The following is a 17,882-nucleotide window of genomic DNA, read 5'->3' on the forward strand; positions in this document are numbered from 1 at the left end:
GGGTGCGTCAGAGGTGAAGTGGGTAATCCGTGTAACCGTGCGAAGGAAGTGTCCATAAAGTTGCCCTCTGCCCCGGAATCCAGAAGTGCGTCGCAGGTGATGTTGTGCGTCGCCCATCTTAGTCTTACCGGGAGGAGGGTGGATGGCGAGGACTTCTCGGCGGAGATCCCGCCCGATAGTAGCCTCCAGTTTACTATCGGGCTTGGTCTTTTACTGGGCATGTCCTGATTAGATGTCCTGACGCCCCGCAGTACAGGCAAAGACCCTGGGGACCTCCGCCTGTCTCTCTCCTCCCGGGAAAGCCGAGCTCTCCCCACCTGCATGGGCTCAGGATCGAGTACAGGACCGACCGTATCCACCACGCTGCTAAGACGGCTGCTGGCTCCGTTGCGCTTAACTCCAGGCTCCTCTAACAGCTCTAACCTCTGTAGGCGAGAATCCACACGAAGAGCAAGTTCAACCAGTCCGTTGAAAGTTTGTGGCAGGTCCAGCGCGTAAATCTCCCGGTGGATACGATCGGCCAGCCCATGCAGGAACACATCCCACTGCGCCTCCTCGTTCCACCGGCACTCCGCCGCGAGGGTGCGAAACTGGATGACATAATCGGCGAACACCCTCCTTATCTCAGCGGAGAGTGCCCGGAATGAGGAGCAGCACGGGTCTTGATTCTCCCACACCGCCGTTCCCCAAAGCGCCGCCTTCCCCATCAGGAGGGTTAGCACGAACGCCACCTTCGATTCTTCTCCCTCGAAGGTGCGTGGCTGAAGTGCAAAGTGAAGAGAACACTTGTTAAGGAATGCTCAACAAAAATCAGGCTCACCAGCGTAACTCTGTGGTACAGGAAGGCGGGGCTCCGGCAGATCCCTCCGTTCAGGTGACGTGGGGGGAACAGGCGGTGGGGCTGGCGCAGTGGGAGCGCGGAGTTGTTGAAGCTGCTGAGAGAGCTCGGACACCTGTGTTACCAGCGTCTGAACCGCGCGTCCGGTGGATGTGATGCTCTCCTGCTGATTATCCATGCGGGAAATACTGTGGTTGATGAACTCCGTGAAAGCCGCTGAACTCGCTGCATCCATGGTTGGTCAGATCGTTCTGTCACGGAAATGAAGGCTGGATACAATAGCAAGTTAATATCTCTTTATTAGAGCTTCACGCCAGAAAATGTAGACAGACGAACACACAGTAGAAATAGCAACACAGTCAGCAGGAGAGTGGTAACACAGGGACTTCGATGAGCGGTGAATGTCCGTGATGAATGGTGATCCGTGAGGTGAGTCCGTGAGGCCGTGCAATGATCCTTGAATGAAATCCAGAGCGAGTAATCCAAATGAAACAGACGGGAACCAGGAACAGCAACGAGAAATCCAAGCCAGGAACAAACAACACGAGAGAGACACGGGACAAACACCAGGACTCCACACAACGATCTGACAAACATGAGACGAAAGACAAGGCGTTAAATAGGCGAGATGTAACGAGCCACAGCTGCCGCTGATCAGTAATCAGCGGCGACGCCCACACAGAACAATCAGGTGACACACCCAAAACCCTCACACAGACAACAGTATGAGACAGCAGATACGTGAACCGTGACACTTGTATTTCAACTTCCAGGCAAAACAGGTAAAGTAATATGCATTAATACATGATTAATTACTGCATTATTTGTGCAAATTCATGTGCAATGTGTAATAAATGATGAGTTAATGGTGTGCCTCAACAAGTAAAGTCACAACATAATGATATGTTCGCAAACCATAAACTAATAATTAATTAATGACCATCACTATGTTTATAACAATCATTTATTAAAACGCAGATTATTAAAAATTTAAGCACTTTCCAAACAGGTTTCCATAACACATACATTAAAACAAATCATGAAAACATTTACAAAACATAAAATGATATACTCCCCTTTCTATGACAACCATTAGTCTAATCATTTAAAAAAAAAAAAAAAAAGCTCATTAGATAAGCTGTAATAAAGAGAAAAAAATTAAAGCAAAAAGGGAAGATTAATCTAAATTCTTGTTAGTAGCACAAGAACAAAAGCAGTCATAACCAGTAACAACACTGCTTAAAATGTCCTTAGAACTATGAGAAACAGGTAATATAACTTTACTCTTTATTTTCAGAATGTCTGACAGGTCATTGTTTCATTGACTATTTTAATTTCTTATTTAGCACCACTAATCATTTAGTACCAAAAGCAGTCAGAACCAGTAACAACACTGCTTAAAATGTCCTGACGAACAGGTCTAATGCAACATTTACTTTTACAGAATGTCTAGCAGGTCATTTGCTTTTTTCATGGCACTGATCTGACTTGCATTTGGCTCCAAGATGCATTGAGCCATACATTTTTCTGAAAATTTTTGCAGTCTGTCCCCTTTTTAAAGAAAAACTTTTTTTCACAACATGTAATATAAGTCTAAGGTGTCCCCTGAATGTGTCTGTGAAGTTTCAGCTCAAAATACCCCATAGATTTTTTTAAATACATTTTTTTTGGGACATCATTAAATATGCACTGATTCAGGCTGCGGCCCCTTTAAATCTCACGCTCCCTGCCCCCTGAGCTCGCGACTGCCTTAAACATTGCAAAAACAAAGTTCACACAGCTAATATAACCCTCAAAATGGATCTTTACAAAATGTTCGTCATGCATGCTGCATGCACTCATTGGATCATGTGAGTATAGTATTTATTTGGATGTTTACATTTGATTCTGAATGAGTATGAGGCTATGCTCTGTGGCTAAAGCTAACATTACACACTGTTGGAGAGATTTGTAAAGAATGAAGTTGTGTTTATGAATTATACAGACTGCAAGTGTTTAAAAATGAAAATAGAGACGCGGCTCTCTTGTCTCCGTGAATACAGTAATAAGCAATGGTAACTTTAACCACATTTAACAGTACATTAGCAACATGCTAACGAAACATTTAGAAAGACAGTTTACAAATATCACTAAAAATATCATGATATCATGGATCATGTCAGTTATTATTGCTCCATCTGCCATTTTTCGCTATTGTACTTGCTTGCTTACCTAGTATGATGATTCAGCTGTGCACAGATCCAGATGTTAATACTGGCTGCCCTTGTGTAATGCCTTGAACATGGGCTGGTATATGCAAATATTGGGGCCGTACATATTAATGATCCCGACTGTTACGTAACAGTCGGTGTTATGTTGAGATTCGCCTGTTCTTCGGAGGTCTTTTAAACAAATGAGATTTACATAAGAAGGAGGAAACAATGGTGTTTGAGACTCACTGTATGTCATTTCCATGTACTGAACTCTTGTTATTCAACTATGCCAAGATAAATTCAATTTTAAATTCTTGGGCACCTTTAAAACCAGCCCTCAGGACCTTGAATAGGTCTGGCTAACAGCAGCCAGCTCTGCAATTGGTGCTTGGTTGACAATGGTGTTGCGATCCACCCCCAAGCTGTTATAGGCATCCGCCTTTGTTGAGCCACGTTTGACAAGTCGGAGGACTTTCTGGTACCGAAACACAGACTCCTCAGGAGTTCTTACTGGAATAAATGCATGAAAGAACAGAAATGCAAATGAGGACACATCATTCCATAGACAAAGCATGCTACCACTACTAACACTAATATATGCAAATAAGGTACTTTTAAATCCATAGGTTGATTTCAAGTCAATGCCAACCTAAACTAGCTGTGGTCTCTGTGAATACATTAGGTGACAATGGTAACTTGTAGTACCTCTTTTGAAATCGCCGGCCTGTGCTTTCTTTTGATTTCTTCTTTTTTGATTTCTTTTTATACTTCTTCTTTTGTGAAGGCTCAGATGGATCAGAGCTGGAGTCATCTGAAGATGTTGTATTCACACATGAAGTACATGTATTATTCAGATAGAAATCAACCAAATTAATCTGTTTTTAAATAAACAACATACCAAGAGGACAGTATGGGTTAATTATTTTGAATTTATATTTCAAGTATTTGAGCAACCTTTCTTTTCAGTTGCACAATAATCAGTAATTCACAATTTGTGCCACAGGAGTGGAGGGGGAGCTTACCATCTTCCAGTCTCTCTCTGAGAAAGTTTCTCTCTTCAGTCCAGCCAGAGCATGGATCTTCTCTTTCAGCATCTTAATTGTTTGTTTTGTTTTGGAGAGAGTTATTTGGGTAGTTGGAGCCTCTGCTAAAAGACTAATCAAAGAAAAATATGTAGGCATGAACAAACAGTGCAGGTGACTATGAAATATTTGCATCAGAACTACATTATTTATGTATATAAACTAAATAATTGTTTATGGGCTTTTTGTGCTTTATATGGACAGGACAGTAAAGATCAGACAGAAAAGCATTAGGTGGAGAGAAGGGAGCAGGATCGGCAAAGGGCGTTGAGACACGAATCAAACTCGGGTTGTGCATGAAGGCAGGTGTGCCATATGTTGGCACAGTAAACACATTTATGAGTCCTTCAGTTAATTATTATCATTTGTGGTATTATTATCTTATGAAATGGCCAGCTTTGCCCCCCCTCCTAACCACCTGAGCTCCGCCTGCTTCTTGTTCATTTTGGGAAACTGTTTCAGCAGTTACTCTGACATCTTACTTGCATCGGCTCATCTCAGAAGAGTGAACTGAACTAAGAGTGTGGTAAACCAACTGAAGAGAAGATTTATTTTCCGGTAAAACAACAAATTATACACTTATACAGATCTGACTACCTTTATACAGATGCCTATCCTCTATAATGGTTGGTAGGGCACTTTTGTAAGTGTCTTTGGAAAAGAGGATCTGCTAAATGCTTTAAATGTTAATGATGTGGATCAATTTAAACATGAGCTGTTTGTTATATAGCATATACTCTGTTTTCAAGGCCTAATAGAATTATTCTAGTTGATGAGAATAATTTAATGGTAATAACTACTATTGACATAAGTGCAGTCATAGGTTTTTCAACAACGTTAAGACCACATTTATAATAATAAATATCATGAATATATAATATTTTAATAAATAAATGGAAAAGTTTGTTTACATAAATCTATTTTATAATCATATCCTGTCTCAATGTCTCAATTTTCTATGATTTTGAACAGGTCAGTTTCAGATTCAGAAGCAAGAATGTCTCAAACTGTCGTACCCATGAACTCTTCGATGCTTGTCATCCAATTTCAACCACCAACACAAACAACAGCAGCTGGAACTGGGACAAATGCTCCTGTGCCTGTTTATGTACAACAGCCAGTCGGAGTTTCACCTTTTCATAGAATTCAGGCATTTCTGAAAGGCCAACCAAAAGCCCTTGGGGTGAGAAATTGATCATACACACATAAAAATTATACAATTATTTGGGTTTATGTCAGTGTGAGGTAAGAAAAGTACATGAATAAACTCCAAAAAATGAGTGGTACACACATGAGCAAAGCATACACATTATTATTATTTTTTTTGTTTATTGAAGAATGTGATTCAATGCCTTGGTGACAATGCAGGAAATACAGAAATATAAGATAAGGTTTATCATTTACAGAGTAAAATCATAAAAAAATTAATAGTGTATCACTCTCACAGTCACAGTCACGGAGAAGAATGTTTTAGGAATTGCAAACTATCAAAAAAATGTAAAGTAATAGACAAATTTTGCTCATTCATAAATCCGAATGTGACTTCATGCAATGAGAGTACCTGGATATTTTTGAAGTACATGCATAAGTCCATTTTTAGTACAGCTGCTAAAAAGTGTATGTTGTACATTTCATAATTTTCCCAAAACTTTTCATCGGAGTGTCTATTTACACTAAGTGCAAATAGCGTCCCTTGTTGGCAAATGCTATTTACACTAGCTCCGCCCACCAATGTCTGTTTTGAAAAAAAAAAAGACGGACAGAATTCAATGTCCTCAGTAGCACAGCATTAGCGAGTAAGGCTTGCAGCTCGCATTTATTTTCAATAAAAATGAAAATAATCTTCTAAAAGTGGAAATAAACTGCAAACGAGTGTTTAATAATATTAAAAGTGTTTATTTCGTAGGGTTAGGCGAAGGTGTAAGGAGGGTTTTATTCTCCCAATAAAGCAGCATCCATTTAATAATTTTAATAAATATAATCATTTGCACTCTGATTGTTACAGTCACCGTCGTGTTCTGTTTGTTTTGGTTTGCATTTTGTCACGTGTTCCATCGTTCAGTTTCCCGCCACATTCAGTCACCATGGACACTCATTTAACCACACCCCCTTGTTAACCTGTTAAGCTTGTTTGTATCAGTGTATTTAAGTTCCTGTCTGTGTTCAGTTCTTTGTTGGGTCTCGTTTGTATTTGGATGTTTGGTGTATGCTCTGCTCTGGATTCTGTGTTTCTCCCTGTGGATTATCAAGTAAAGACTTATTATACGTTACTCTTCCTCGTCGTGTGTTTGATATACCAGGCATTCCGTATCACTGATATTATTGCATCCTGTTAATGTACAAAAATACTGAGGTGCAAATATAGTATCTGCCAATATAAAGTATATATAGCATCTAATTACTATTTACTCTTATTGTAAAGAACTGATCATTTTACAGTGCATCCACAAAGGATTCACAGCTCTTCAGTTTTTCCACATTTTGTTATGTTACATCCTTATTCCAAAAGGGATTAAATTCTTTATTTTCCTTAATTTTACAAACAATACCCCATAATGACAACGTGAAAGAAGTTTGTTTGAAACCTTTGCAAATTTATTACAAATAAAAAATGGAAAAAAAAAAACGGACTTCCGGATTGAGCGTGTAGCAAGTAGATGTGTGAGAAGTGGCTCCTGAATTACTTTTTATTTTCTACCTCATTTTTTTCAGCATAAAGTTTGGCACCCCGTGAGTTTATTACGTATACATTAACCCTCTGGAGTCTGAGGCTGATTTGGGGCCTGGAGAAGTTTTGACATGCCCTGACATTTGTGCTTTTTTCAGTTGTTCATAAACATATTAATGACACAAGTGTCATTACACTGTATTCAGCACAAACTAGGCTACCATAATATGTGAGGAACATGTGTGTACATGTTTGTGTTTTTGAAGGAATAACGTTTATGCGTGGTTACTGAAAAAACAAAAAACTTAAGTCACTGATATAAGGCCAATAAAAGTATATTAAATCTGTGTTCACAAGACTTTTGGGTATTGAAGGTTGTAGACTAGAGTTTTTGCTTCAAAATTATGTAAAAATTATGCTGACTACTCTTTCATTTATAACAATATACTGATTTAGTTTTTGTAAGACACTTTTTGCCAAGAAACACGGTATGCGAGGAGGCGTGAATCTCCATGAATAATGGCTCATTCTCACCTGTGAAGACAAAAGAATTGAATAGTAATGACCTGAAAAGACTTGCATATTAATGAGGCATTTCAGTCAGGTAGGCTGTGAAAAAAAATCTTCTGTGATGTCTCAAGCTCATCATGGTATATGAAACATACAGAAAAATTTTATTACAATATAAAATAATGGTTTTATATTATACTTTAAAATATAATGTATTTCTGTGATGCAAAGAGTCTGAATATAGGCTTTTAGTTTAAAAGCATGCACATTTGGAGAAATATAGGATTCTCATATGTTTATGTCAATTTTCTATACAGAGGAGTTATTTTTTATTTAATATTCATTGTTATCTCTATGAGCGCTGGTGTTTGCAATTCATACTGCAGCCGGAGGGCGCTCTGTGCATTTTAGTCCACAAATTCACCTAAGAAGAAGACGATATTCCATGAATGGTACTACATACTACAGCCGGAGGGCGCTAAAGAAACAAAAACTCACTTAAAACTTATCAATAGAAGAAAACAAACAGGAATTTACTGAATGTCTTCCAGAGATCGCTAACCATGGCTTTTTCATCCAGATAAACAATTTTCAAGGCAATAAATACACGATTGAGATGATGAATGCATGTGTTGTCTCTGAATTTGCCTGTGAATAGCGCTGGCTCCGTGGGTGTGGCCGCATTAGTGGGTAATGAGCTGAATCACGGACTTCTGACATGGCTCTCTTTTCATACAGATTACATAAACACAGAATGTTTGTTTTCGATTTGACTTGCACGATTTAAAACCTGACATTTCAACGTTTTGTTAGACATAAGTATGAATTTTTTGTGATTAGTATTCACTAAGTTACACTTCATTTTCTGAGAACTATCAGATTGGACTTCGTTCAGAGGGAGATGAGAGATCACGCATCATGTTAGTTTTCTTTATTTTACAAAAAGCACAACATTTTGTTTTTACTCTGAGTGTATACAAATAAAAGGAGATATTCTATAGTTTCAATTGATGTATTACTTATGTCTCTATGACAAAAAATGACAGAGTATTTTAAGTCTGTTTTGCTGCAATGTGAAAAAAAACCTGCAAAACGCGCCGGCGCGTTTTTAGACCTCAGAGTGTTAAGTCTTAACTTTGCACAACTAAATGAGACCAAAGAGACGTGACCGAGGGCAAAAAACGACTGAAATGGACAAAGATACCACAAGTGAAGACAACATGGCTAACGTTAACGTTACACAAGCTAGCCCAAGCTCAGAGTTACCTGCTGATCTTGCTAAGCTACACACGCTGCTTCTGTCCGACCTCGCACAGCAAACGGACTCCCTCCTGAAAAAAGCGCTCGGCGAGGCACTGGCACCAATTTCAGCATCCCTTGAACTGGTAAAATCGTCTCTTGACTCCCACGAAGAACGTATCCATGACATGGAGGGCTAAATGGCCACAGCGACAGGATCGAGGCTATGCATGCACCGCAACATGCACCGCACTTCTAGCTGAGAACAAGAGGCTAAAAACAAAGTGGAGGATTTGGAAAATCCCGGAACATCTGGAAGGGCCGGACACAGTCAAGTTCATGACTGAATTTTTTGAGGAAGTCCTGGGTAGATTTCTTTCCGCACCCCCTCATTATCTCTCGCGCGCACCGAGTGGGACCCAAGCCGACTGCTGACTCCGGCGCTAGCTCCAAACGGCCGAGGATATTCCTCGTTCTCTTCCACGCCTTCCAAAACAAACACTGCATAATAACGAGGAAACGAGAGCAGCTGTTCTTCAGGGGCCGTAAGGTATTTTTCCATGAGGATGAAGTGAAATCCCTCCTGTACAAGAAGAACGTCAGGTTCGCATATAGGTAGAACACAAATCACTTACTGAGAGAGGAGCCATCTTCAGGCTAGAATAGGAGTTATAGACAACGCTAGATGTCTTGGAAGTTTTTCAATTGGGAATTCCTGCAGTTTTCTTCATTTGGGGAAGGAAATCTAGGTTTGGGGTGTTCAGGTTTTTTTTTTTTTCTTCCATTCCAACTTAAGTTTAATGAGAACTGGGGAGCATTTTATTTACATGACAACACTCTATCTTTTAAGGATGCACATAGCTATGTTAAACTGTATTTTTAGTCTGTTATTATTACTGTTTTATTTTTCCCCTACACAACTTCACACAGTGTGTGCTGACATCACTTATGACCACAAATGCACTTCCATAATGTGGCTCAGGCTAATCATATACATTTTAGATGTCTTCTATGATAAATAATGCAGGCGGTACAAGCCCAGTAGGGGGAGCTGCAGTTAGGTTTCTGTCCTGGAATGTTAAGGGGTTAAATGGTCCCACGAAATGTACTAGGATTTTTTCCCATCTTAAACAATTGAAAACTGATGTTTTGTTTTTGCAGGAGACACATTTACGGTTAAAAGATCACACCAGAATCTGTAAAGCATGGGTTAATCATATCTTCCATTCCAAATTTAATAATAGATCACGAGGGGTGGCAATTTTGATTAATAAACAAATTAAATTCTCACTAAATAATTGTAGATCCCAATGGTCGATATGTCATTGTCTCGGGCCTCCTATTTCAAAAACTTGTTCTTTTGGTAAATGTGTATGCCCCTAACTGGGACGATACTGAATTTGCCAGTAAACTTCTGTCATCTCTCCCTAATTTAGATACACATAGACTGATCCTTGCAGGGGATCTTAATTGGACATTGACCCTAAATCTACCTAACCATCTGTAATGTCAAGAGTCTTCTCAGACTTTGAGATGAAATGGCTGCCTAGACCCATGGAGGTTTCAAAATCTGACCTCTAAACAATTCTCTTTCTTTTCTCATGTCCACCATTCTTTCTCTAGAATAGACTACTTTTTTATAGACAGCTCTTTCATCCCTGCAGTGAAATCGGTTGAATATTTGGCCATCATCATTTCAGATCATACACCACTCATCTTAGACCTATCTTTCACTTTGAACGTTAGAGAACAACCCTTCTGGAGACTTAATTCCCTGCTGCTCTCAAATGAGAAATTTTGCGAACATGTGTCTACTAATATAGATACTTTTCTGGAAGTAAACAAGAAGGAAGGTATATCATATTCCCTACTTTAGGAAACCTTAAAAGCGTACTTAAGAGGACTTAATTATCTCTTATGTAGCACATGTCAATAAGGAGCGCTGCAAACAAATAGAAGACCTGACTGGATTCAGTTTTTAAGCTAGACCGCAAATATTCTCAGAAGCCCCTCCCCAGAATTATATAAGGAACGGATAGCTTTATAGTCTACGCTTAATCTTCTATCTACTAACCAGGCTAAATACTTATTATTGCGGACCCGGTGTACTTACTATAAGTATGGTGAAAAAGCTAGTCGATTGCTAGCTCATCAGCTGAAGCGTCAGGCTGCGTCACAGCTTATACCCCAAAGGGGGAGATCAGGATCAAAATATAGTCACCAACCCAAAGGAAATCAATAATATTTTTGCTACATTCTATTCTACACTTTACACGTTTGAATTCCCATCAGATGTTACGAATATGAACAGTTTCTTAGATAATTTAGAATTATCTACTATTGAGCCTGGAGACAGGGAAGAGTTAGACCGACCTCTTACACAATTAGAGATCACTGCAGCCATAGGAGACATGCGAACTGGGAAATCTCCAGGACCTGACAGGTTATCCCCCGAATTTTTAAAGAAATTTAAAGATAAACTTGCACCTATTATGCTAGAAGTATTTAATGAATCATTGAGAAATGATTACTTGCCCCCAACCCTCACACAAGCTAAGATTACACTACTCCTCAAAAAGGATAAGGACCCTACCAACTGTGGCTCTTATCGTCCTATTTCCCTCCTAAATGTTGATATAAAAATTTTAGCCAAGGTGATGGCACATCGTTTAGAATCCGTTCTCCCTAAATTAATTTCGGAGGACCAGACTGGTTTTATAAAGGGTCGTCACTCTTTTTCAAATATTCGCCAGCTTGCTAACGTGATCTACTCCCCCGATCCCTCTTTGACTGCAGAAGCTGTAATTTCTCTGGACGCGGAGAAGGCTTTTGACCGGGTGGAGTGGAATTACTTGTTTTCCGTATTGGAAAGGTTTGGATTCGGTGACACGTTTCTGGCATGGATTCGTCTGCTCTATACGTCCCCACAAGCTTGTATTCAAACTAATCAATCCCATTCAAAAAATTTTCCCGTCACGTGGGACACGTCAAGGATGTCCATTATCCCCGCTCCTATTTGCAGTGGCAATTGAGCCTCTTTCGCTTGCATTGAAGTCGTCGTTGGTGTTATGGGTGGTTAGGCGTGGGACTGAGGAACATTGCGTCTCTCTATATGCAGACGATCTCTTGATCTATATAAGCAATCCAGAAACCAGCGTCCCAGTAATTGTATCACTATTGAACAATTTTGGGTCTTTTTCTGGCTACAAACTTAATTATCAGAAAAGTGAATGCTTCCCCATTAATGACTCGGCAATGCAAATTAAACAAGAAGCAGTCCCCTTCCACTTAACACACTCTGGTTTCAAATATCTTGGAATAAACATTACGCGTTCCTTCACCTCTCTTCTGGGGGCTAATTTTACACCTCTAGTTAACCAAATGAAAGCTGACTTTCAAAGGTGGAGCAGTCTGCCTCTGACTATTGCAGGGAGGGTACAATCGATGAAGATGAACGTACTCCCATAGTATCTGTATTTGTTTCAATGTCTACCGTTATTCCTGACAAAATCATTTTTTCAATCAGTTAATACATCCATTACCTCCTTCATCTGGAAGAATAAAGTTCCAAGAGTTAAGAAAGGCTTACTTCAGAAGGGACGTGATGTGGGGGGACTAGCCCTCCCCAGTTTTATTCACTACTATTGGGCAGCTAACCTACAGAAAATTTTATTCTGGCTTCATGTGCCAGACAACGACTGGTGTATGCTTGAGGTGCACTCCTGCCACTCGTCATCCCTCTCTGCACTGGTGTATTCCTCCCTGCCCACAAAGTGGTCCAGGTTTACCTCTAATCCCATAGTACTGTCCACTCTTAAAATCTGGGCCCAGTTCCGAAAATTACCCTCCTCTGTCCGAAAAAAGGTCTGATATCACGGTTATATTCTCAATTAATGTCTCTTGAAAATCATGACCTTTCAAAAATTAAGAACGGTTGGGAAGGCAAGTTCCTGGTTGAGTTGTCAGACAGACACTGAGAGGATGCACTACAAAGGATTAACTCATCCTCATCCTGTGCACGCTTGGGGCTCATTCAGTTTAAAGTAGTGCATAGGGCTCATTTCAGTAGGGCCAGGTTAGCAGATATATATCCAGGAACGGACGGGAGTTGTAATAGATGCTCCCTTTCTCCAGCTGATTCATCACAACACTTTTTGGTTGTGCCCCCGTCTAAATCAATACTGGTCTTCTGTTATTCAAACTTTATCCGAGGTCATAAAAATTCAAATTAAGCCCTGTCCGCTGATTGCAATATTTGGTATTCCAAATGACAGCTTAACTCTAACCCAGGTCCAATCGGACATCATTGCTTTTACATCACTTCTTGCCCGTCGTAGAATCTTATTAGTTTGGACATCTGCTACTCCACCAACGGTGGCTGAGTGGTTAAGGGATGTCTTATTTTTACTTAAATTAGAAAAAGTTAAATTCACATTGAAAGGATCAGTTCAGAAATTTTACTCAAAATGGCAGCCTTTTGTGACATATTTTGAGAATCTTAAAGTATTGCCTGAAGTATGAGACACCTTTTTATTTTATATCCTACTTTTTTTAAATTATTATTATTTATTTATTTTTTATGTGTTTAATCAAATCAGTGGTCAACTACCTTCATGGGGTAGGAACTGAGTAGCCTGATCAACAATTGTGAAAATGTAAGTTTAAAGCCTTGCTAACCAACTGCTTTCGAAATGTGGATATGCTGGTCTGTGCCTGTTTTTTAGTGAGTAGATCCTTAGGTCTTTTGAAGAACTGTAACAAACGAAATGGAAATGGAATTTTTTTTTTGGGGGGGGTGCTTTAGTTGTTTAAGATAAAATGAAACTAGAGAACTGTTTTACTTCCTCTGAAATGTTACATCTTTGATCCTCTAATAAAGATATTTGGCAAAACAACAACAACAACAAAAATCACATGTACATATGTATTCACAGCCTTTGCTCAATACTAATTACAGCCTTAAGTCTTTTTTTAATATGATACTACAAGCTTGGCACACCTATTTTTGGGCAGTTTCTTCCCATTCTTCTTTGCAGGACCTCTCAAGCTCCATCAGGTTGGATGGGAAACGTCAATGCACAGCCATTTTCAGATCTCTCCAGAGATATTCAATCGGGTTCAAGTCTGGGCTCTGGCTGGGCCACTCAAGGACATTCCACAGAGTTGTCCCGTAGCCACTTCCTCTGATATCTTAGCTGTGTGCCTGTGTTGCCCTGTTGGAAGATGAACCTTCGCCCCAGTCTGAGGTCCAGTGTGCTCTGGAGCAGGTTTTCATCAAAGATGTCTCTGTACATTGCTGCATTCATCTTTCCCTTGATCCTGACTAGTCTCCCAGTTCCTGTTGCTGAAAAACATCCCCCAGCTGCCACCACCATGCTTCACTGTAGGGATGGGATTGGTCAGGTGATGAGCATCATCAGACCAGAGAATTTTGTTTCTCATAGTCTGAGAGTCCTCCAGGCAGGCTGTCATGTGCCTTTTACTGAGGAGTGGCTTCCGTCTGGCCACTCTACCATACAGGCCTGATTGGTGGAGTGCTGCAGAGATGGTTGTTCTTCTGGAAGGTTCTCCTCTCTTCACAGAGAAATGCTGGAGCATTCCTTGGAATTCCTTGGACTTCATGGCTTGGTTTGTGCTCCGACATGCACTGTTAACCATGGGACCTTATGTAGACAGGTGCATGCCTTTCCAAATGCTGTCCAATCAACTGAATTTACCACAGGTGGACTCCAATCAAGTTGTGGAAACAGGATGCACCTGAGCTCAATTTTGAGTGTTATGACAAAGGCTGTGAATACTTATGAACGTGATTTTTTTCGTTTTTTATTTTTAATAAATGTGCAAAGATTTCAACAAACTTCTTTCATGTTGTCTGTAACAGGAGGAGGCGGGAACCGGCGAACATTCAACGTAACTTTAATTCAAAATAAACAAAGAACAAAACGAAAGTAATGCCGGCAGACCCTCGCGGACGTCTGCCGGCCACACAAACATAATAAAACGTAAAATAAAGTCCAGGCCTGGTCCTCTCTCGTCCTTCACTGATGTCGCTCCTCCTTTTATGCCTCCGGAGCTCCTCCGTGAGAGACTCGCAGTTCCCTCACGGCTCTCGCCCGCCCTGCTCGTCACATTGTCATTATGGGGTATTTTTTGTAGAATTTTGAGGAAAATAATGACTTTAATCGCTTTTGGAATAAGGCTGTAACATAACAAAATGTGGAAAAATTGAAGCACTGTGAATACTTTCCAGATGCACTGTACACGATGTAAATAGAATCCATAGTTATTTTCACTTAATACAAATAGTCACTGCCAAATTTTATATTGTTTTAGTTACTTTATAAATATCTCTCTTGTCCTTCACAGACTGTCCAGATAATGATTGGTCTGTTGACTCTCCTGTTGGGAATTGTGTCTACAGTTCATGCAGCATCCATCTTTGTCTTTAGTGGTATTCCTTACTGGGGATCTCTCATCGTAAGAAGCAATTATACAATTCAGCGTTGTGTCTTTTTCTAACACAAGTTACATATTCCAGCAGAAGTCTTGATTTGTGTCTTTCTCTCTGCTCTCAGTACATTATCGCAGGCTCACTCTCCATTGCTGCAGAAAACAAACTGATTTCACCCTCCAGTTTGTGTTTGGTATGTACACACTTATCATTTTTAGGCCTTTTAGAGGTACTTGAAACCTATTGTGTTTGTACTGATTTCTTCTTCCTTATTTTTCTGCCATAAAAGTGTATGAGCATCAGTGACTGTAATTTGTAGAGAACCCAAACTTGTCAGTGTCATGATCCTGGTGGTGTGCCTTGTGTTTATACTGACTTTTATGTTGAAGTGTATTCTCTGTTCCCATTTGTTTCCGTGTTCAGTTTCTGTTTTCCTTGTTGTCTTGCCCGCCTTGTTTGTTACCATAGTTACCCTGATTAGTTCATGATTGTTTGTTGTTTGTCTGGTGTTGTGTGCACACATTTGTTTTAGTTCCTGTTGTTTAGATTATTTTTATCAAATCTATTGTATGTTTTTTTTCTACCTATAGGTGAAAGGTTCACTTGGAATGAACATTTTCAGTACTTTAATTGCAGGCACTTCCTTTATCATAATTTCACTGGATTTTGCTATAGGGCCATCGCCTTACTGCGACTATTATTATGATTGTTATGATGATGATGGAAAGTATGAGGTATGTCACCAACTTTTATATTCACATTTAGTCATTACAATAAGATCACTGTGTGGTCAGAACACTTAACAATCTGCACTCATCTGTCCAGTCTTTCTTCCAACATTTCAGATATAGTTATAGATCTCTTACTATTACTGATCATTTACAATGTAAGAAAGCATTGTAGATTCTGAACTTCTGATTGTACCAGTGTGAGTGCTAACTATCAATTATTTTGTCATTATTATTTGTTCTAATGTTGAATTCTCTCTCAGACTCTCTTCTTTGGAATCAGTAGTGTATTACTGATATTCGCCTTCCTTGAGCTTATCATCTCCATCTATCTGTCAGCATTTGCCTGTAAAGTCACCTGCTGCTGTTCTCCACAGGTGAGTGATGCGTCAAGTCAGGGGTTCCCAATTTTTTTTTGTCAGCTAAACTCCTCAGATATGCACATATATTGGATTTTACAGATAGAGTTTGTGAGAAGCAGCATTTACTGTGAACCAAGACACTTTAAAAACATGGTATTATAAGCTGCACACGTGTACATGATCACAGTACAGCTTTTCAATCTGAAACATGCAACTACTAATTCAATGGAGTCAATTTTTCCCTACCTAAAAAATTTAGTTTCCTAAAGATATTTAGTAACTTAAAGAGATTTGTCAGGTTTTGTCCTTAAAGCACCTTTTCTTGCAACTACTTACACAGCCCTTATTCTAAAACATCATTTTAGAGCTAGTAATGGAGGTTTGAGCCATGGATATACAGAGATTAAGAGTATGTGAATTACCCGAGTCTGTGCGTCTCTTAAGTGTTCAACGTCTCTACTAATAGCAAAACTCCAAGTTTAACTGCTTCAAAAACAGCAACATTACCATCTACTGAGAAATGTCATGTGGTTTTTTTAGTTGTGACATTATTTTAAGAAGCCCAAATGAAAGCATAAGGTTTCACACCATGACATTTCCGATTTCTGTCATTTGTTTTTATTTTTCTACTACACTGATGTCTATAAAGCTGTAAAACTGAAACGGTCTGCCAGTGTCGTTGCCCATATTAATGCTTCTTGTGCATTTTTCCAAAGGTTCCGTTTGTTCCACAAGTTATAACTCAACAGCACTGTTGTTTTGGGCACAATCACTTCCATGATCTTAACAATTCCCAGGTAAGAGAAGCTTGTAACCCCAGTTAAATTAGACTTTGTGTAAAATAGTACTCAAAAAAAGAAGGCTGATCATATAGTTTTTTCCCCTGCAGATATCTGTGGTCAGCAACCCTTCAATGCATCACCTTCCTGCTGAAGTTCCTCCACAATACACTGAATTTAAAGAATGAATATTAAAACAGAGTTGAGGTGGGACACATGAGTTTCCCAATGATTTATGATACGCACAATCTTCCGCTGACTGGGATTTATAAAGGGATTTGTGTGCGGGTTCTGGCGTACGCATGGTTTTATAAATCTGATTTTTTTTGTGCGTACGCAGAATCTAGCTTTTGCACGTACGTACACTTTTAGTAGGGATCCTACGCACAGTTTTATAAATGAGACCCCAGGTCTTTACTGGGGCCAGAGCTTCCAAGACATTATATGATGAGAGAATCTCACCAGGACAACAGAGATCAACAGAGAGAGGCAGGGAGGAAGCAGCAATAGCAGTATAGACGACGTCAGCGTTTATGTTTTTCAGGTTTCGATAAGATATTGAAGATTTGATTTTAGATTTGGCAAGGGAGAGAGAGAAACTAAAGTCAATGAGTTTATGGTCAGATATGCCAACTTTCTGGACACAAACATTATTAATACCAACAGAGCAGATTAAGTCAAGAGTATGAGAATGGCAGTGTGTAGGAAAATCAATGTGCTGTGTTAAATCAAAACAGTTGTTATATTGAGCACAAGCAATCGTTAGCAACTCGGAGAGATCAGAAAGAAAGTTTGCATGATGTCTGTAGATCAGCAAAATCAAGAGTGGTGTGGGACCAGCAATTCTAAACGACAGATATTCAAAGCTAACAACAACATGGAAGTTGATATTGATAGTCTTATAGTTCTTAATCACAGCGACTTTCTTAGCCACCGCCTCTGCCAGTGAGATGTGGTTTAGACAGATGGTAGTATCCAGGAGGAGTCAGCAGGTTAAGCTCCATAAGGTCATTAGGTGATTGCCAGTGAGTTT

The 17,882-nt window shown here is 39.6% G+C and overlaps 1 protein-coding gene across 1 annotated transcript; it reads left to right on the forward strand.

The window, feature by feature from the left end:
- Positions 1-4,269: 4,269 nt before the first annotated feature.
- On the forward strand, positions 4,270-17,084 carry LOC125245019 (membrane-spanning 4-domains subfamily A member 4A-like). The gene is made up of 8 exons (XM_048155449.1): positions 4,270-4,670; positions 5,085-5,295; positions 14,896-15,006; positions 15,105-15,173; positions 15,571-15,714; positions 15,972-16,085; positions 16,787-16,867; positions 16,960-17,084. The coding sequence occupies exons 2-8, from the start codon at positions 5,110-5,112 to the stop codon at positions 17,035-17,037; spliced, it is 783 nt and encodes a 260-aa protein (XP_048011406.1). The 5' UTR covers positions 4,270-4,670; positions 5,085-5,109; the 3' UTR covers positions 17,038-17,084.
- Positions 17,085-17,882: the final 798 nt, after the last annotated feature.

This window comes from Megalobrama amblycephala, linkage group LG14 (genome assembly GCF_018812025.1).
Source record: "Megalobrama amblycephala isolate DHTTF-2021 linkage group LG14, ASM1881202v1, whole genome shotgun sequence".
Classification (NCBI taxonomy): Eukaryota; Metazoa; Chordata; class Actinopteri; order Cypriniformes; family Xenocyprididae; genus Megalobrama; species Megalobrama amblycephala.